The sequence below is a fragment of the Vitis vinifera genome, chromosome 5 (genome assembly GCF_030704535.1).
Source record: "Vitis vinifera cultivar Pinot Noir 40024 chromosome 5, ASM3070453v1".
NCBI lineage: Eukaryota > Viridiplantae > Streptophyta > Magnoliopsida > Vitales > Vitaceae > Vitis > Vitis vinifera.
The window spans coordinates 1,393,460-1,414,730 of record NC_081809.1 but is presented as its reverse complement, the minus strand read 5'-3'; the positions used below and the strand labels follow the sequence as shown (position 1 = coordinate 1,414,730).

The window sequence follows — 21,271 nt, the reverse complement described above, 5'->3', positions numbered from 1 at the left end:
TACACGACCTTATTCACATGTATAATTTTCATTCAATTCAACTAATTATTAAATTTTCAAATTTCAAAAGCCATGGATCGAAACTAATCAAATTTGACTTTATATTTTTAAAATTTTAAATTATTAAAAAAACATTTAACAATTTATTGGTCCAACGAATTTGGTTTCATCAAATTTATTGGTTCAATTTATATTTTGCACATCCCTACCATGAAGTTAATTAAAAAAAAAAATCAAAACAACAAAATATGGATAGTCATTACCCAAGATAATGCTTTTAACCATTTCATTTTTTTGTTTCAAAACAAAATGATAATTTTTTTTTTCTTTAAATTTGGAGTGGAAAGATATAACAGACAAAGAAAAAGAAATTATACTACTTTCCTTTTAGAAAAATTTATGTTACTACCATTATTAGAAGGTTGAAAAATCGTTTGTGGGGATGATATCATTGCGTAACATTTGATTAAAATATCATATTGTTTAAAGATTCAATTTTGGTATATTGAGAGTGATTTTATTACCCTTATTTGATACATAGTCGGTCAGATTTTGAATTTGATAGGTAAAGTATTTGGTACTATAACAAAAAAAATTTCCCATGCTTTACATGTGTAATCAACATAAAAGGAATATAGTGGGTAAATAGATGATAGATCTACCATTGGCTAGTGAGATACAATAGGAGGGATGGGAAATGTGCAGTATGTCGATATAACCTTTCCCACCTCACTGGAGAAAGGGGAGCCACTGTATTGAGGTCGTCTTTCCATTCTTCATACCACATCGCTTATAACGTTTTCTCATCGGGAGTTAATTCGGCAATGGCAATGACCATACATCATCGAATGAGCCTCAGGCTCAGAAAAGTACTGCATGTTATTTGTCGTTGTTCACAATACTCGGATCATTGTCATTGTCACCTTTAACGCGTCTGTTGTACATAAATGGATTTGATTCGCTCTCTATTTATCTGGCTACCACCTAAATCAACTCGTTGTCGGACTTGGTGTTCAATGGGTTCCTGACTTTATCCGCAGCGAGGACCACCCGACAACCACTCTTCAACTCAGTCTCAAGCCATCAACAAAGTTGAAGGGACGACAAACTGTGTCATGACGTGTCGTTTGACACCGCCCCCAACCGCCTGTAGATGTGATGATTGCCCTATCACTACTATGCAATCATCACTACAAGGGTCAGCTCAACACTACGAAGTCTGGTTCCACATCTAAAGATTATAAAAACCCTATTGAAAGAGGACATTGTGAGTTGGATGATCTCTCTCTCTCTCTCTCTAAGTGTTTCCATTATTCCTAACGTCTGACTTGGACTTCGGAGGGTGTGTCCGGACATCCCGTCCGGACATCTTTATGCAGGGAAGTATAAAGCCCAGATTTTTAGTACCAGAGTGAGAGCTTTCTCTGCCATGTCTAAGGGAGGAATCTATTATCAGTTGACAAAGTATCAACATGATGGGTTATGCAGTTCGATCCTCAAGTGGCCGCGAGAGCTTCAACCTCGTAAAGGGTCTTACAATTAAAGGAGTATTTGCTAAATCGGTGGCCAATCTTTTATGAAAGTGAAGACTACTGGAATAATCATGCTGCCTATTTAGTCCATTCATTTGATTAAGAAGGTTGTACAGTGGAAGAAATTGGCAAGTTAAGTGAGATGTATTACCTACTTAGTTGAATAAGCCAGACCAGCTTACCACCATCAGCCCAACGTCGCCAAACCCATCATACCCATATCCCTCATATTCACTAGCTTACCCATACACCTAACCCACTAGCCATCAACACCCATCATCCTTCCCAGCCTGTCACAGCCCACACAACCACCAAGCGGCCACTTTGCACATCGGGCCCCCACTTTTGCATGGTCATGCATGGCCATCTTTCTAGTGCACCACCCAACGGCCACATATCGTTCTCTTAACTATTCATCTTTTGGTGATAAAATTTTTTTTTTTTTTTTAAAATAAATAAATTTAATTCTCAATTAATCATTCAAAATCTCAATTTTCAAAACTTAAATTCTTAAATAATTTTTTAAAATTCCAATTTTCAAAACTTCCACTCTCAAATAAATTTTCAAAATTCCAATTTTTAAATTTAATTTTCAATATTTTAATTTTCAAAACTCTAGTTTTTTTTTTCAAATATTTTTAATTTCACTCAAATTTTCAAATATTTTTTAATTCTACCACTTTTTATCATTCATTAGGGTTTTAAGTTACTAAAAATCTCATTTTTTTAATTAAACTTGCTACCTTTCCTTTCAAGTAAGTACTTTCACAATTTATTTTTTTTTTTAATTTTCAAATAATATTTTGTTTATCTTTATTTTAAATAAGCATGAACATGATTTTCATAATTATAAAATAATGGAATTTATAGGATTTATTCATGAAAAATCAAATGGGCTTTGGTGGGATCCAACATCCATAATATTTTATTTGAAAATAATTAAAGTGAAGTGCATGATTGATATTGTTTGATTTTGACCAATTTTGTTTGAAATATTTTACGTTTATCATTATGAGCTAACCTTATTTTCATGACAACACATTCTTATTTGTTGCCAAAGTACGCTCCCACTTGTACTTCATTTATTTATTCATTCGCATGCTCGATTTGTTTTATTATTTGATCATTTCATTGGTATTCATTGATTCTTTATCAATTGTCACACTTGTCTCACCTTATTTAGTAGAAATCCGTTTTTAGGGACTTAGAGGGGTACTTTGGACTTTTATCGTACATTCCTGATAAGTAACTTGACTGGCAAACTAGACTTTGGTTTTCCATATACCGTATTTTTCAAATAAGGAGTCGAACTTAGAGCTTTCTTTCTTATTTTGTTTTCCCTTAAAAATAAAACTAAAATAGGTGGTGATTCCAAGTATTTTCTAAAAATCATAATTTTCACAAATAAAAAGTGAATCTAACCATCGAGTGGGAACACACATGAAAAATACGTGGGTCCACGGTTTCATTCACAGTGACCTCGACCAATGCTCAAATAACTATTTATAATTTATATTATGTATTCCATTTATTTTTTAAATTTTAAAGAAAAATATTATAATTATATGATCTATTGTTTTATATTGTATAAAAGACATAAACAATCTATTTATTTTTTGTTATTATTTTGAAAGGTAAATTTCGCTCACATTCTTTGAGTCTTGAGCTAATTATATTTAGCCATTATTAATTTGAAATCTTGTTAAATAATTCTTCATTTTGAGTTTGAAATGAGACAAGTGAAATATAAAACAAGGGTAAAGGAGCGTGTTTTTTTAAAATACATGTTTTAGACGGTTCGACATTGAGACAACTTATTTTACAATTGAAAAAGAGTAAGAAAGTTTCGAAGGGGAAAACAAAATAAGGATAGACCTTTTGGTTGATGTATGGATGTTTCTAATTTTACATGACTTAATTACATGCTAATCCAAATGACTTGTTTTTGTTTTCCATGTTTAGCCACTACTTGATTGAGTTGATGTGTTGGGTTTGATTGCTTGCCCGATAGTAACTAAACTAAAGGTGAGTGAGAAAGGTATTTGAGGAAATTTTAAATTAATGATAATTATGAGTATTTAGTTCAAAATTCAAAATAGGCTAGTAAAATTAATTATTATTTTTTTAAATATCATGTCATCTATTATTAAAATATACTTATTTTAAAAGAACACTACAACATGTCCATGGGTTCAATTAAATTCCATGTTATCTAATATGATTTTAAGCTATATAACTTGATGCGCAACTAACAATAACTTGACTTACAATTAAAAAAAAAAAAGAATCGACTTTAAATTAATTACCTTGAGTCAAATATTAGATTAGATTGAATCTGAGTGCATAACTTTTATTTGCCAACACCTTATTTTTGTTATCACGTTTTTACTTTTAAGTTGAAACTTTTTGCCTCATGACTAGAAACTAATTTCATTTCAACAAAAATCAAGTACTTCAAAATTGAACCACCTTCAAATAAATTAAGAAAAACCCTATAGCCAATGAAGATTTATGAAAAATTTCAAAATGTTGACGCATGTACGAGAATAATGAGAAAGCACATGTTATTTATTAAACTGTTGTTTTGCACGGGAGCCCGCAAAAGAAATAAACTTATAAAAAGAAGTAATTTCATAGTAGTTTTATAATCAAATAACTTATAAATAGATCATACTAACCAAAACGAGTAGTTGCTTTCTACTAAATTAGTATTTGTATCACCAATGATGGAGCTAAGATTTTAAGTTAGGGGGCAACTTTTAAAACATATGTAAAGTTTATCAATCGTAAAAGATGTGTGCTTTACCCCCAATGGTCAACCATGACACTAGATTTGGGGTTCAATTCCCTTTTTGGGAAGTTAATTTTTTATTTTTATATATTCTCGGGGAGGGCAATTACCCCAGGCTTTGCCTGGGTCTGCCTTGGTATCCACCAAGCAGATGAATAAAAATCTAATCATTCTTAAAAAAAATAAAAAAAAATCTTACCTTCTTCATCTCCAAATGCAATACCTCAAAAATCAAAGTGGAGTGGGACGATTTTGTTTAAGTTAATATCAGCCCTGAAAACTACACAGCAAGCTCTATTGGTTGGACAATCTTTGGGGGATTAAGTATGGGATTTCGGGGAAGGGTTGCATAGGAGGCCCAAATGATCCGAATTACCAGACTTTTTAATAAGATTGAAATTTGGAATTGGAGGTCCAACTTCCAGTTCAATGTTTTGGTTGGTTTCTAAAGTTGCCTAAAATCAACTCACCCAAAACTCGGTACCTTGGCGACAGTCTACAACAAGATCTGACCCTGAAAATAATATAAAAAATTTGTTTAAAACTTGTGGAAATCTCATTATTCAAAAAAAAAAAAAAATAGCCCTTGAAAAAGTAAAAGTTGAAACACCTAAAACATTTGTCCCTGTTAATCAGCTTAAAGAATTAATTTTCCAACATGTGATGGTACTTAAAAAAAGTAAAAATAAAAATAAAAACCACCCCAAAAGAATTGAAAAGATTAATGCGGTTTGTTGATATAAGTTTTCGGAGATTCGCATAAGACCATCAAACTTAAGTATGGTATACGTCATCGGAGTTGCCACGTCAGCAGAAACTCGACTCGGCGAGTTAACAGTGACGAAAGATTCACACACCTCACTCGAATCGCCCCCACTTGTCAAAATTTCCAGGCAGCACCGTTCCAGAACTGCCCCTTCACCTCTTCTCTCTACGCTCTCTCCATACTCCATTCTCGCTTTTCTCTCCATTTCTAGGGTTAGGGTTAGGGTTTTCTCGTTATTTCGCAGTTCCAAAACGATATGGACAGGCACAGAGGAGACCGCTACGGCAACAACCCTGACTCCCACCACTACCGCCATTCTCGGGGCCCTTCTCGGTCCTCCGACGCCTCCGGAAACCATCATCGCCGCAGCCCTAGCAGCTACCGTGTTGGCTTCTCCGGTGGTGGAGGCGGAGGCGGAGGCGGCCACCACCACCGCCCCTTTGACAGTCCTCCCCGTTATCCTCCCGGCGGTGCTGGGTTGCGGCCGATGGGTGGCGGGGGTGGGGGATTTGCATCGAATTATCAGGTGCCGCTCTCTGGTCAGAAACGGGGGTTTGGTTTCCCTGGCCGTGGAGGGTCTCCAGGTATGCGAAGATCGAATTGAAGGTTTATGAGTTCGTCTTCTATGTTAAGCTGCTGTTGTTGGTAGATTGTTTCTTAGGGTATCCTATGTTTTAGAACTTTATATTCACTATATCTTTTTGATTGGCGTACGCTCACTATATCTATGCATATGTCAATGTTCGTATTTGAAAATTGTTGAACATTTGATGAAATTATGGAGAAATTGTATAAATTTTAAATGCAACTTTAGTACATAGTCGTGGATAACAATTAGGATTGAACATTATTAAAAAAAAAAATGGATATGAATTCTTCATGCCTGTTAAGTTCTGTTTTACTTTTGGCTGGGATGGATAATTAGTCAGTGAGAAGTCATAACACGTTTCAGGCATCTGAAAAGAATATCAAATTGAATACCATGATGCCCTGTAAGAGAAGTTGAAATTCAAAGTTTAATTTCATTTATGAATAGTTCACATGAACGGATGAACCTAAGAGACTGCATTTTTCAAATAACTCGTATGTCTGCTTAACCACTTGGCCTAAACTGATTAAGCATCTGGCTCCTTGAACTTGAGATTTGTCTGGTCATTTTATGTGGTATATGCAGATTTGCTACATTGTTAATGTAGTTTCAACCTATGTTTGATTTCACCCTGAATTTAGTTATTATCATTTCCCTTTTAGTATTTTTCAGCTCTTTCTCCTAAGGTACTGATATGTTTTTTGTTAGATCGTTATGATGGAGGTGGTTTTGCAAAACTTTTTGTTGGGTCGGTTCCAAGGACAGCCACTGAAGAAGATGTAAGCCAGTCACTTCATTAAGCTTTTATGTCCTGGTGTGTTTATTTTAAGCTTGCATCCCAACAAAGGATACTACTTTAAGTTCATATATTTGTTGATTTTTAGTGTTATTGTCTAGAAATTGATCCCCCTCCGTACTTTCTTTATTATTTATTTTTTTGATCAGACTCCGTACTTTCTTATTCAGTTGGTACTTATATATTGCATTTGAAAAAGTTCTCTACTTACATCAAATTAACCTGTTTTTTAGTTCCATATCTTTTATTTTGTGGTGGCTTATATTGTTATTGTCATTATATTTCTGTTATTTAATAATATGTTATTAATATCAGATACGCCCCTTGTTTGAAGAACATGGAAATGTCTTAGAAGTTGCGTTGATCAAAGATAAGAGAACTGGACAACAGCAAGGTATGTGGGGATGCTACTTTCTATTATAAGATTGTGATTTTACCTGTCTCTTTTCAGGTCTCCTGATGGGCTGTTGGGAGCAACTGTAAACTCATGTTTCGTCTCAGTTAGTTTTTGCAACAATTTTCGGGCATGTTGGTTTTGGTTGCAACCTTTCTTTTATGTTCTTCATGTCAAACTGAAGAAGGCAAGACCTGTAAATCTACTAAAAACCAGTTTAAGCATAGCAGTTGCAACTTGGAAGACAAATAGATCCTGCTCTTGTACTACTGGCTGCAGCAGTGGGGGCATTACCCAACAAGTTTATTTGTACTGGGAGTGTCTGGTTCCATGACTGTAGCTTTTTTATGTCAGGATGTTTAGAAATGCAACTGTTGTCACAAGTGATACAACATTACTTGGATCCTGCTTTTGAATGGGTATTGATGAAATTGTAATTTAGAGGATTCCTATGGTTTCTTTATATCTTGGTAACTTGAGGTTTTTTTTTGAATGCCTTGGAATGTCCATATGCTAGTTTTGGTTTTTGAAAATTAATGGGTCTGAATTTGGATGGTCAAAGATGCTTGGAATTGGATTTAATTAGGTATGGGCTTGTTTGTTCTTTGTCCTTTAATGGTACCTTTTGAAATTGCAGACTCTTCCCAATAGGATGGATCTCTTATGGCAATGTCGTTGGTGTTACCTTCATTAAATTCAAGCATGTGGCTTGAGTTGATACTTGTGCTTGAGATGCTTTGAAGCTAGTGTTTTGTTGGTGCATGGTCCCAGGATGGTTGTTTTTCTTTTTCCAGAGCACATGATTTGGCTCTTTCTAAGCTGAGCTTGGGGTGGATACTTGGTGTGTGATACAATGTTGAGAGATGCATCCCCTTTTATGTGCAATTTAGCAGCTGTCTCGTCATATGGGGTTACGTGTTTGGTATTTATTATTAATTTCGGAGAGCCTTTTCTTTTTGAAGAATAAACTAGCAATACATACTAGCAAGTAGGACAGCTTCAAATAATTTCTAGAAATTCTTTTGTGTGAATCTGGTCTGACTACTGGTGCATCTCCTTGAGTAGCAGGTTTGAACCCTATGGGCCATGTACGGTTAATCAATTCTAATGCATGTATGTCCAAGTGAATCTCCATCTAATTCATTCAACGTCCTAGTGGATATCCCATACTAGTGTGTAGTATTTTGGTTTGGTTTTGTAGGTTTATTACCATTTAATTGCATCTGTTCTGCAGTTGTTTGCGTTTCACATGAATTAAGTGAGGGTTATCTATCCATACTTCTGCAACTTCTCTTCGATGGCTGTTTTATTTCCTTTTCTAATTTACATTGGAGTGCCCAGCTCTACCAGTGAGGAGTTGTTGGTTTTAGTAATGGTTGTTTGGTGGTTTAATATCTTACAGGTTCCCCTATTCAATTTTCTAGTAATGTGAAAATGCAATTCTGGTGTTGATGGAATTCACAGTTGAAGTTGGGTTGTTTCAAGAAATAGCACACAAATTTCTTCTTTCATTTTTGGATTTTCATGGATGCATGACATGAAAATTATGGTTTGTGTTTATTTCTTTTAAATATGGTCTTATCCATATGTGGGAGTTTCTAAACTTGCAGATCATCAGTTTGATGAGCTAATATGGTCAAAAGCAAAATCCATATCTTGCAGTTCTATATTGGATCTTCCAACCTTAGTTTATGCATGGTTGAACTGTGGATTCCTATGTGTTTGTTTTGACCTTAGTGGTGCAGTAGTGGACCTGGTGATATGAATATTGATGGTGTAACTACATACTCTTATCATGGAACAACAGGGTCATCTTGATAAATTATACATATTTCTTATTTACCAAAAAAAAAAAAAATTATACATTTTTCTACTTGCAAGACATGCACTTTGTGATTCAACTTTGGCAGTTGTATGGGTGATGGTTATGCGATCAAAATAGGATGGATGAGGGTCGGACTTGTGATACAAGTTACAAAACTTATGGTTGGAAACAATTTTGAGGGTATATCTAGTGAATGTGAGCCATCCCTTCTCTACTCTGTGCCTCTGTTTAAGCTTCGCAATACTGGCATTTGGAGTAGCAAAATAGCATCTGTGTGGAAGGGCTACTTCATAATTTGATCTTGCCACCTTGTGGCTAAAATATTAGGCTATCGACTTCTTATCTTATGTTAGAAAAGCATCATGTATATGATTGTCCATAGCTAATCATTCCAAATGGGTATGGAGATATTCTTCCAACCTTTTTTTTTTCCTCTCTGCAAGAGCGCATTGAATTTTTGTGTGGTCATGTTATCGTGTCTGATGCTATTTGGTTCATTTCCAGCATTTTATCTCTTGCTTTGCTCCCTTATTTTATATTTTTATTTTTCTTATTTATTTCTTACTTATCATGTGTGGGTCATTTGGTATTTCATTCCAAATCATTTGGTATTTCATTCCAAAGGTTAATCATTGCTGTTTGATGTATGAATGGAAGTTATTATTGATATCCTTTGATGGATCATGGATATTCTTGATACTTGCTTAGATCCAAATTCAAAATGTTGGATGGTTCCACCTGTATCAATCACGCAGTGGACATTTTAAAGTTCTTTCATACTTCTGTTGATTTGGTTAATTTGGGTCAATGGGGCAGTTTGATGTTTGAGATAAGCAATCTATGGGATTGAGGAAATACATGACTATTTAGTTGATGTGTAAATCATTCTATAGGTGCACTTTTTAAATGGATCCATCTGGTTTTGATATATCCGTTGCAGGGTGGCTTATGTGAAATCCTTTTTACATTACATTTGGTGATGCATTGGGCTCTATTTACGCATTAGATTTAATTTCTACAATCTTATTGAATTGAGTCCAAATCTTGAGTGAGCCAAGTATAACCTGAAAATGAAGGTTCAGATGTTCTGTATACATACCATTATGTTTTGGTTCCTAACTACTTGAAACTTTTAATGTTGCAATCAGCTAAGTTCACTACTTAAATAGTGTATTGAGACATTGAATGTTGATGGCTGATTTGAGTGTTCTATACAAAACATATGGTTTCTAGGTTTATTACATTTTTTGTCTTTGAGAATGAGTTAGCATCTGAGATGGGTTACATGGTTGGCAGAAAAATTTGCCAAAATTTATCACTAGATTTTCTTGGTTGTGAAACTTAAGTCGAAGTTAGTAAAGGTACATGCAAATCTCATCTGAGGTGTTTTCTACCTTGTAGATTTGCTAAGCAAAATCTGTAGTTTCATATCACTCATCATAGTATACCTGTTTGGTTGTGTAAAATAAGTTGTCTTCCCTTTGTTGGTAATGAAATTTAAGTTGAAGTATAGTACACACAGATATATAATTTATTTTACCTTGTTGGCATGCCAAGGGAAATATGAAGCTTCATAGTACATATTAAATATCAGTGTACCCAGTTGATTGTCTAAAATTAACGTAAGAATTTAATGAGTAGGAAACATGGGTCAGCTTTATGTTGATGGAATGCCCATTGTGCTTCCTATCAGTTGTACACTTAACTATAGATCCCATTTTGCATGTAGCTTTTATTATTAGAACCAGAATTGGAGCCTGCATGCCTGGTCCTAACTCTTTGGGGTTGGCTTTATTGATTAAAGTTTTATGTCCGGTTCTCAAACTCATGCTAACTCTTTATGAATTAATTCAGATTCCTATTATTTCAAATATTTGGCTTATGAAAAAAAGAAAATTAAAAATGCTTAATTCCTCAGGGGCCAGTTTGTAGTAGGAGCAGGGCCTGCCATGAAACTTAGCTGAGAGCTGTTTTCTGGGTAGGGTAGCCTGTCCATTATTTATGCAGTTGAAACATATGCAACCAAGTGGTTATATTTAGATAATAGAATTCCTCCTTTTCTTTATTTTGGGAAGATAGTGTTTTTGGATTTTGTGTTGTCTCTTTTCATTATTGAGCAGGTGAATCCTTATTAGCACATTGAGCAATTTAAATAATATGGATGCAATTTTTGTTGTTAGATTTTGAGGGGTGCGAGGAATTATCTTGGTTTTTACATCCTTGTTGGATGTTGTGATATGCCTTCTGCCTTAGTGTTGTACAAATTATGATTCCCTCTCTGCTTTGGGCATTGCATGGTTCTTACAATTTCTTTTGGTGTATGGTTCCCTCCCTGTATTTGGGTATGGCATGGATTTTGTAAATTTTTTTTGGTATCATTAGTGTTATATTGGGAATGATGGAGATAGAATTGAGATTGAGCAGGCTTGTGGTGATTGAAACCCATGCCAAGACTAGGAAAAAAAGTTGAGGTAATCCGTCATTTTTCTAATTGATTATTGTCATCTAGATTTATGGAAGTTGTCAAACCATATGACTTTGGTCTGCTGTAATATTCATATGCTATCTAAAGAAGATGTTACATGGATATTGGAACTTCATTTAGATATTAAAAATTGTGTTTTGATTCATATGAAATGCCTAAAGGCTTCATATGCTTTCTAGCTTGTGCATGAGATGCTGCTGTCAGCTATCACAAATATAAAAGATGAGCCTTCAGATGAATCTCTAACTTTGTTTGGTAAGTTTGTATATGTTCACTTAGGTTTATTATTATTTTTAAAGTCATTTCTCCATTGAACTTTATATAACTTTTTTATTTTGTTCTTGGAAATCTGGTGTTTTTTTAATAATTTTCTTATCTTAGCCACAACTGCTGTATGTGGCACTAACTCAATATTTTGGTTGATTTCCTTTTCTCTGTCTTCCTCATCTATTTTTCTTTCCTTTTTTAAAATAAATTTCATTGTTCAACAATCATTAGGGAATTGAACATTAAAATATCTCATGTATGTCCTATGTCCCTTTGCTGGTTATCCATCCATAAGCATGTTTCAGCAGTTCATTGCTAACCTAGCAATCTCGATGAATAGGCTATTAAGCCTTATATATATGTGTGTGTGTGTATCTGTTTGTTAATGTTATTATACCTTAATTGTTACAAATGATTAATATCTTCTCAGAATCTCAGGATAGTACTTTTATATTCATGTGAAGTTGGGCTTTCTTATCGTTTGAAACCCATAATACTGTTTCTGTCATTGAGTAGGCAATTTGCTCTGTTTAATATGAATGACAGAATTAGTTCATCTGAGAAGTAATACATTGGATATGCTAGGTGGTTTTTATTTTTCTCTCTTTAGTAAGTTCCAGACTTCTCTGTGTGCGTTTCTCTCGTGGATGATTCTATCATGGGATGCTCTTTGATGAAAGCTTATTTTGAATTAATATATGAACAAGTACTCTTCCAATAACAGTTTAGGAAGCAAATCATTGCAACCATTCCCTTTTGGTGTGACCTTCTTTTGCTAATTTATTTGTGTGTGCGTATATATATATGCCTGTGTTTATTATCGATTGATAGAGTAATGATAAAGTTGCTGATTTATCATTTTATTTTTTTATTTTTCCTTTTGCCCATGTCAGGTTAATCGATCTCTTTTCTTTAGGAAAACATGACTATGATGTCCATTGTCTGTTGGTTGGATTTGATGTTTGTTTGTGTTATATGCTAATGGATTGGTAGTCAATATTAGGATTTCTACTTGGATACCACTCATTTAGTCTTGAAATTTGTTTCTTCTTGGAACTTTATCTGTTAAAATTTTTTATGAATCTTAATGCACAAATTATTTACCATGCATACCATACTGCCAGATGGTTTTATGTCTAGCTGCATGTGTGCCATTGTTGGGAGGGTAGATATAACCTAATGAAATCAGCAAAAAAACTCTCTACTTCTCTGCAGGGTGTTGTTTTATAAAATATGCTACTTCAGAAGAAGCTGAAAGGGCAATTAGAGCTTTGCACAATCAATACACTTTGCCTGGGGTGAGTTTTCTGCTTCTCAAGTTCTGCAATCTTGTAATTTGGCTAACTAATGTTCAGTAGTTCACTCTCATATGTACTTGTGTGTGCCATTATGTTTTGCAGGGAGTGGGACCTATCCAAGTGAGATATGCTGATGGAGAACGAGAACGCCTTGGTAATTATCTGCTACTTAAGATTTGCTGCCTGTTAAAACTGCCTTTTGCTGATGCATTACAAAATTATATTGGTAATGCACTATCATGCATATAGTCCTCCTCTAAACATATTGCACTAATACTTTGTTCAAGCATCTCTGCTCCTAGTCATCTTCCGGGTCAAGAGCTAGCTAAGTCTGATTTGATCTATGAACCATTGGTTCTTTTTGAGCATATATATACCGCTTTACTATCTGATTAAGTTTACTTCATTCTACAAGTACTTATTTTTAAAAAATTAGTAGAGGTTCCTATCAAAAAAAAAAAAAAAATTATTAGAGGTTATGTTTAATTTTTCTTAACACATTTTTGAATACCTTAGTTACAAGTTACTCATAATGTGAAAGGTTGACTCAGCCCAGTTTTCTTAGTTAGTAGTTAAGTGAATCATAATATGTGAAGAGTAACTTCCACAAGTGTATAGTAGGAAGAAACCTGGTATGAAAATGAAAATAAATAAATAAATACAAAAATTGATGAATTAGGATCCCCTCTGAAAAAGAAAAGAAGACAGCCTTGTTAGAGCATCTTCAATGCAAAACGGTAAAATAGCAATACCAAACTCTTTTTTTGGCATTGATAATTGCTTTGCAATGCAAATGCTAAAAAAATGACATTTCATCTGACAATGTTAAAAGGAATGTCATATACCATTGCAATGGCAATGCCGGATAATGGTAGCACTCATTAGAGTGCCAATGTTTTATAGTTATGCAATTTTTTGGCAATAGCACCCTATTTTGGCATGGTATTGGAGATGCTCTCGTCTATTTAGCTTGATCTGGATGTTATGTATTGGTAAATGCTGTGATATTCAAATGTTTTTATTGGTGTGTCTACATATATGCCTGCCCCAGTTTGGCTGATCTTCTCATCCCTGATGGTGTTCTTTTTATGGTAGGTGCAGTTGAATACAAGTTGTTTGTGGGCTCACTGAATAAACAGGCTACAGAAAAGGAAGTTAAGGAAGTAAGTTTCATGTGCATTAACTATTTGAAGTTTAGTTGTTCTTTCCTAAGATTAGTTTTATTTGTGCAGGTTATATATTCCCTTTTTTAATCTTTGTTCAGTGTTAATTTTTTATTGGAAGACATCATAGTTATGGAACTAAATAAATGCACTATTTTTATGCCAGATTTTTTCACCTTATGGTCAAGTTGAAGATGTCTACCTCATGCGTGATGAATTGAAGCAAAGTCGTGGTATATCCTGTTGCTTATGTAATTTGGTGTTATGTCCCTATTTACTCTTGACTAATGTTTTCATTTGAGGTTTGAAATATAATCCCCTTCCTGGTTCTGCTTTTCTTATGATATTGCCTCTATTAATTTCTAGATTCAAGATGCTTAAATTGGGGGATTTATCATTACATGTCATTGCTGGTGGAAAATATGTCCAGCATGTTTTAGAGAGAAGGGAAAGGATAAAATAAATATAGTTCAGATTAAATAGTGGCTATTCTAGCTAACAGCATAGCATATTTTCCTTTTGCTGATGTACTATCCTGAATACCCCTTTTAATCCTTATTCAATATCTGTGTGACATTAATATTTACATGTTTCCATGTACCTGTTCCTGATTGTATTTGTTCAAATTATTTTTGAAGGATGTGGATTTGTTAAATTTTCTCATAGAGACATGGCAATGGCAGCTATTAATGCTCTTAATGGAATCTATACAATGAGAGTAAGCCTGTTTTGTTATTCTAGTAAAGTTGTATTTTCTGATTGTAATTATGAATCATGACTGGTATCATGCATTCGAAACATGTTGAAGGTTATCCACTAATGATTTTCCCCTCCTTTATTCTAGGGTTGTGATCAGCCATTAACTGTTCGGTTTGCTGATCCTAAGAGGCCTAGACCTGGGGAATCAAGGTTTTCTCATTTAGACTCTCTCTTCACTATCTTTTTCATTTTTGTTTGTGTTTCGTTCTTTTTCCTATTTTTGTATAAGTTCACATATAATCTTGTGTTACAAGCAGATTGATGGCACGTTTATCGTAGGCAATTTCCTGAGCTGTAATGTGGTTTATTTATACATTATCTGTGAAAATATTGGAAATGTTACTGGAAAGATGGTTAAGAATGTTGTTGCTTTACTTTTGCCAAGAAAGATCTTTTGGAGGGAGTCTATTTAAGTGTTGTTTATGAGTCATTTGATCCACCATTGATATTTGCCTTTGAGGCATTAATTCTGTTTGGGAAACTATTGATTAACACTTCCCATATTCAGTATTAATCTCATTCCATTTCTTTCATTTTCAGGGGTGCTCCTGCATTTGGGGGTCCAGGTTTTGGCCCTCGATTTCAAGCACCAGGTGTTAGGTGTGCTTTCTTCTTCCCACTCTTATCTATTTTGAATTTGCTTTCTATTGGCTATTGTCTCACTTTCATTCCTTGCAGACCAACAATGAACCAAGGTGATCCTATAGGCAGTGGTCGAATTCCTCCTAATGCTTGGCGTCCAATGAGTCCACAGAATCTGGGCCCATCTTCTAATGCTGGTATTCATGGCTTTGGGAATCAGTCACTCCCAAGGTCTGGTGACGGATCAATATCTTCAACTCCTGTAAGGATGACATAGACAGCTTTAGTTCTTATTTTGATTTTCCATGGGGAAAAATATTATTACTCTGATAACATCTTATTTATTTTGCCTCTATGATATGGTGGTAGATATCTATTGATTTTTAGGACACTAATCATGGAACTATTAATTGTGTTCAGTGTTGCCTTGAAACAAATATGTTTCTGGTACAAGTTTGCCCTGCTTTGAAAATATGATTCTTAAGAGTGCCTTGAAAATTGTCTCAACTTGCACAAGGATCTCCTTGCTTCAGTGTTGCCTTGAAAGAAATATGCTTCTGGTACAAGTTTGCTTCTGCTTTGAAAATATGATTCTTAAGAGTGCCTTGAAAATGGTCTCAACTTGCACAAGGATCTACTTGCAGCAACCTTTAATACAATAGAACCTTGACTTTTTTTAATGGGCTGGACTTTTTAAAAAAAGCCTCCTTTCCCTGATCTTATGAAGCCCTCCTTTACCAAAATTTGGATGAATTTTTAAGTTATTGCCCTTTTTCATCTTCAGAAGTTCATTAGCTTCCTTTGAGATGCTTTTTGGTATGGAAAGGATGTTTTGAAATATCAAATCTCTGTGTCCTGTTCCCTGTAGGCATAAGAGGAAGTAATGGAACAGTCAATTAATTTGAGGGCTATGCATGGTCATTTAAACTGGGTTGTTTACAGTTGAATGGGCAGAGCAAAATTCTTCTCTTTGTACTGGGTGCATTTAAGACATAACAAATGTTTCCTTTCTTTTATTCACACACTTTATTATGTGATACATGTGCTGCATTCTCTACTTCCATTTTTATTTCTAGTTGGTAACATGTTGGGTAATTGTCGATACATTTGGAGACTGACTGGAGTATCTTTAGGTGTTCAAATTTTATTCTAATCATGGGTGTTTCAGCACGTCTTCCATGACTTATGCAGCTTGTTTATGATAATGCTTATTTGACTGAAAATTTGATAGTGTGGTTGGATGGCACTGACAACGTGATCAGCGTTACTTCTGATCTGGTTTATCTTAATGTGGAATTATAGAACTTTGTTACTAATTTCTATGCAGAATATCCAGGAATGGATTTTTATCACCGTCAAAATTTGGTATTACTATGTGTGATTGAAATAATTTATTAACTATTAATCTTGCAAAAACTTAGGGTGTTCCCCTGGGCGGTCTTGGTGGTTCAGCTGATGGTTCTCTTTCTGGAATTGCAGTTTCATCTTCTGCTACATCACAACAGGTATCTATGGTTTAATTTTTGCTGTTTTCGTGCTCTTATTGAATGAATCTGAGGATAGATTGAAGTTTATTTTCATTTTTTGGATTCGTTTTTCAGAGTTTCAACCAGCCTATGCTACAAGTGCCTTCCATTGGTGAGCAAATATCACCGTTGCAGAAATCGCTTCAGTCTCCTCAGCATTTGCCACCTTCCCTGCAGCTACAGTCTCAAACTCCGGCATCTTATACACAGCCTCAAACTCCTCATTCATCATTACGACAATTTGGTCAGCTACAAATATCTCATTCTGCTGGTCAAACCCCCTTCAATCAAACACTTCCATCCCAACAGCTGCTTGGTTTGAGTGGACAGCTGTCTGGTTCTCAGCCTCAGGTCCAGCAGAGTGCCTCATCTGCTACTGCCCAGCAGACTCCTGTCAACCTCAACTTACAACAGCATGCTGTGTCTGTCATGGCAAATCAACATCAGGTGCCTGCTCCTTCTCAGCAGCAACTGGTCCAGCCTCTACACCAATCACCTTCTCAGTTGGCTCAGTTGCTATCACAACAAACGCAAGCCCTACAAGCTAGTTTCCAGTCATCTCAGCAGGCATTTTCTCAGCTGCAGCAACAATTGCAGCTGATGCAACCATCAAACCAAACTTTAACGTCACAGCAGGGTTCCCAGACTACTAAACAGCAGGTACTGCTAGCTTGTTCCACCAAAAGGAAAAAAAAAGAAAAAAAAGAAAAAAAAACAGCTGATATTACTAGTTTATGGGTTTACTCTAATTAGGTATTTGCATGGATAGTCCAATTTTCTTGTTCAACATGTAATATTATCATCAAATGTGGCACCTGGTAGGTTCCACTTTGAGAGTAAAGTCTCAGTTGTTATTGGTGGTCCTATCCAATTTAGGGTGAACCAATCAAACTTATTCAAATGACATTAGCACCTAGTAGCTGATGTGATTTTGAATGCCCAAAAAAGTTGTTAGTTTCAGTGTCATTTGTGATTTAACACTTAATGTCATTCCACTCTGCTGAGTTTGGGGTTGAGAGATATTCAAGTGTGATCCATTGATGGTGGACCACAATTCCTTTGCTTGTATGCCACTTGTTCATATGTCTGCAGACCTTCATCTTGTTGTAATATCTTCACTGCTTCCTTCTCATTTAGGGCTTATTTCAGATTGCTTCTAAATGTGAGTCCTTGTTATGTTTATTCTCTTCTTACTAAACAAAAAAAAAAAAAATGTTTATTATCTTCTTAGGGTTTTTCCTTGATCTTTTTTTATTTTTGTTATTGTGGTGATCTATCGTCTGTGGTTATTTGCTAAAAACTACTTGTTCTTTGGTTTCAGTGGCCTGGGACTGTACCACAGACTGTTGCCAGCACTGCTACCATCACACCAGCCACTGATGTGCCTTCCACAACTTCTGCTGTGCCTGTAACAACCCAGGCTGTGGCCCCTGTAAAATGTAATTGGACAGAGCACACTTCACCCGATGGATACAAATATTATCACAATAGTGTAACTGGTGAAAGCAGGGTGAGATCCAAGTCCAGTCTGTTTTTTTGTTGAGGTTTTCTCATCTACAATGTGTGACATTTTTTCCGAATGGGTCTGCAGTGGGAAAAACCAGAGGAGTTGACATTACTTGAACAACAGCAACAACAACAAAAGTCATCAGTTCAACAGTCACAAGCCCAATCACACACTCAAGTTTTGTCTACACAGCAAATTCCTCAAGCTCAACAAGTGCAGCTTCAAACTCAGCTCCAAGCACATCTCCAAGCACAGCTTCAGTCACAGCTCCGCCAACATCAGCAGATGCAACAGCCTCCAGTGTCTTCATCGGTCGGTGTTTTCTACATATCTTTTCACAATGGCATACTTTTAGTTGTTTTATTGCTAATTATGATTGCAATTTCAGTACCAGGCTTCTGGAGTTATGGGTCAGCAAAATGTTCAGGTGAGCTTCTCTCCTGAAGATCATATAATTTTCAACGGATGTTTTGCTCGTCTAATGGTACCTTGATTTAGCATTTTGGACTTGCTAAAGAGTTGGAAGCATAAAATATGAAGTAGGTAGAAATTGTATTATATTTTTCAAAAAAAAAAAAAAAAATTGCCATGCAGCCCAAATTGATTGTTTTACAATGCATTATTTGAAACAGTGGTCTTCATAATTAGTGGGCACCATTTTAGTGATGCTTTGATGGTACCATCAAACATAGTTGTTAACTCGTAAAACATATCATGCATCTTTTTCTATTTTTCTGTGTCGTGTATCGTAAGTTTTTTTATATAGTGAAAAATAAATAGGAAAAATATGTATATGTGTGTATATCTATTGAAAGTATGAAGCATAGAGTAATATATAACCAATTTTATGGAAGATAGTAGGATCAAAAGAGTTGAACCATATCATATCATATGAAAACATTGGATGTTAAAGTTTTGACAAGTTCAAATTAACGAAATATGACTTTAAGGTATAGTTCATCACATAATCCACAAAAATAAATTTCTTCAATTTTTAGTTTCAAATTCAAACTAGGCATATATGCACTTATTGTGTTGTTAATTGTTTTATATACATATATATTCACGAAAAAAGAAATAATAAAAAGCTAATATATTAATATTTTATTTATTAATCACTATCATTTTCATTGTCAACATTCAAACCTTTAAAATGAAAATTCTCCAATATTCATTGTAAAAATAAACTTACTTGACTTCTAATATAGTATTTGACAATAAGAATGTAGCTTTTCATATAAGGTTATTTTATCTATTTCTCCTTTTTATGATTAATTTTAAATCTTTTAGTATATTTTAATATAATAAATTCATTTAACAAAAAAAAAAGAAGGAATTTTTTAAAGATATTATAAAAGATACTTAAAGATGTATGTATTGTTATATCACAATATCCTTAAAGATGTATATATTGTTACATCACAATATCACGTATTGTGTCGTGTATTACATATGTATTGTAAGGATACACTTTAAAATAAGATATGGATTGCGATACATATCGATCTCTATATAAAATGTATTTTATCATTATATCATATCGTATATGGTAAGTTTTTAACTACTGTGCCATCAAGATGCAATGACAAACAATGGGAAAGAAAACTAGCAGCTTTGCTAACATGCTTGGCTATTGCAGAATGAATTGTGGTTGTGGATTGTAGTAGTGTTGGAGGCAGGGAGCATGGTGGCTCTGGTGGGGATGGTTTATGGCACCAGTAGTGGCAGTGGCAGTGGAAGTGTTTAAAATTGTAATGTCTAAAATGGTAGTTGTGCTAGTTATGGTACTTCCTGATGTTGGAACTGATTTGTAAAATAGTAGTAGTTTGACATAAAAAGCATAGTTCCTGCCTTCAAAATTAGAAATAAGTTCTGTTTTCTATCAGGGTTTTTTTTGTTTCCCTTTATGTCTGAATGTGTTCTTTACGGTTATAATTAGCAAAAAGTACTTTTGGGCTGGCTATTATTAGAAATGCTGAGATTTTGCTCTCTTTATTTTTTTTCCCTTGAATCTTTTTTGAATAGCTGAAATAGTCCTGATGTTCATGTATTAGATATTCAGCGGATTTTGTGATATTTATTATGATCCTCCTTAAAAGGAACTGTAGTCATCTATGTAACTTCAGGTATGGTGCTTAGTTAAAAGTCTTCCAGCAAACTTACTAAATTTGTTTCATCCTTTTGGACCTTTTGGCCTTGCAGGAACTTGGTTATGCTCAAGCACAGGTAGGGGCTAGTTCAGTTAACGATCCTGCACGCTTCCAACAGGTAGTAGAAGTTAACCTTGATGTGTTCTGACACCTCTTTGTTATGAAAGTAGTTTCATTTTCTATTTTACCTTTGTTTCAGGGCCTTCAAGCGGCTCAGGAGTGGATGTGGAAGAATAAGCCAGCAGGTTCTAATCATTTACTCTTGACTTTCCACAGAAAGAACAACCGCTTTTTTACTTTGTACACACAAGTCCCTTCTTATTGCTTGCCACTAAACCCTATTGTTCTCAGGCTCTTAAAATGGATGAAGTGTGATTCTGAGGTTGCATATTGTCACAAGTTGCTCCTCTGGGAATCCGCGGCTGAGGGAATGGAAGCAAAAACTTGGACAAAAGCAAGACATGCAGTCACCACTGCTCTGAACTTTAATGCCAAAAGGAATGTGCAGTAGGCATGCTCTGTCTTCATCGATGTGAGGTTTTACTGTCTCACAATTACTGTCTTGAACAATCAATCAAGCTTGGTTTCCATGAAGGCATAGGCAGCGAATGCCATGAATAAGTATTTATACATGTTAATTTTACCTAACTTCTGCCACAATTAGGTACTGAGTTTAAATATTAGGCTCTCTAGGCCATTTCGTCAGGCAGGTTGCGCCTTGAAGGTCTGTTCTCCTCTGCATAGAGTAGGCTCCATAAACATCTCGCAAATAGGGTATGCTTATGCTTGGGATTCCTTCTGGATATCGATAAAGGTCCAGTAAATGTTAATTTTGAGCATC

General features: G+C 34.9%; 1 protein-coding gene across 4 annotated transcripts; it reads left to right on the top strand.

Annotated features, from left to right (window-relative positions):
* The first annotated feature begins 5,171 nt into the window (after positions 1-5,171).
* FCA (flowering time control) lies at positions 5,172-21,269 on the top strand. Of its 4 annotated transcripts, none has more exons than XM_059736713.1 (19): positions 5,172-5,673; positions 6,387-6,457; positions 6,790-6,868; positions 12,661-12,743; positions 12,846-12,897; positions 13,845-13,906; positions 14,073-14,139; positions 14,545-14,624; positions 14,751-14,815; positions 15,206-15,265; positions 15,344-15,509; positions 16,669-16,752; positions 16,849-17,433; positions 18,095-18,283; positions 18,365-18,592; positions 18,675-18,707; positions 20,483-20,548; positions 20,630-20,675; positions 20,782-21,269. In XM_059736713.1, exons 1-19 carry the CDS (start codon positions 5,346-5,348, stop codon positions 20,787-20,789), a joined length of 2,352 nt encoding a protein of 783 aa, XP_059592696.1. In that variant the 5' UTR covers positions 5,172-5,345; the 3' UTR covers positions 20,790-21,269. The 4 variants fall into 4 exon arrangements, with proteins under 4 accessions (XP_059592696.1, XP_019075531.1, XP_002279515.2 ...); XM_019219986.2 differs by having other exon boundaries at positions 5,173-5,673; positions 18,669-18,707; XM_002279479.5 differs by having other exon boundaries at positions 5,173-5,673; positions 13,839-13,906.
* The last annotated feature ends 2 nt before the right edge of the window (positions 21,270-21,271 follow it).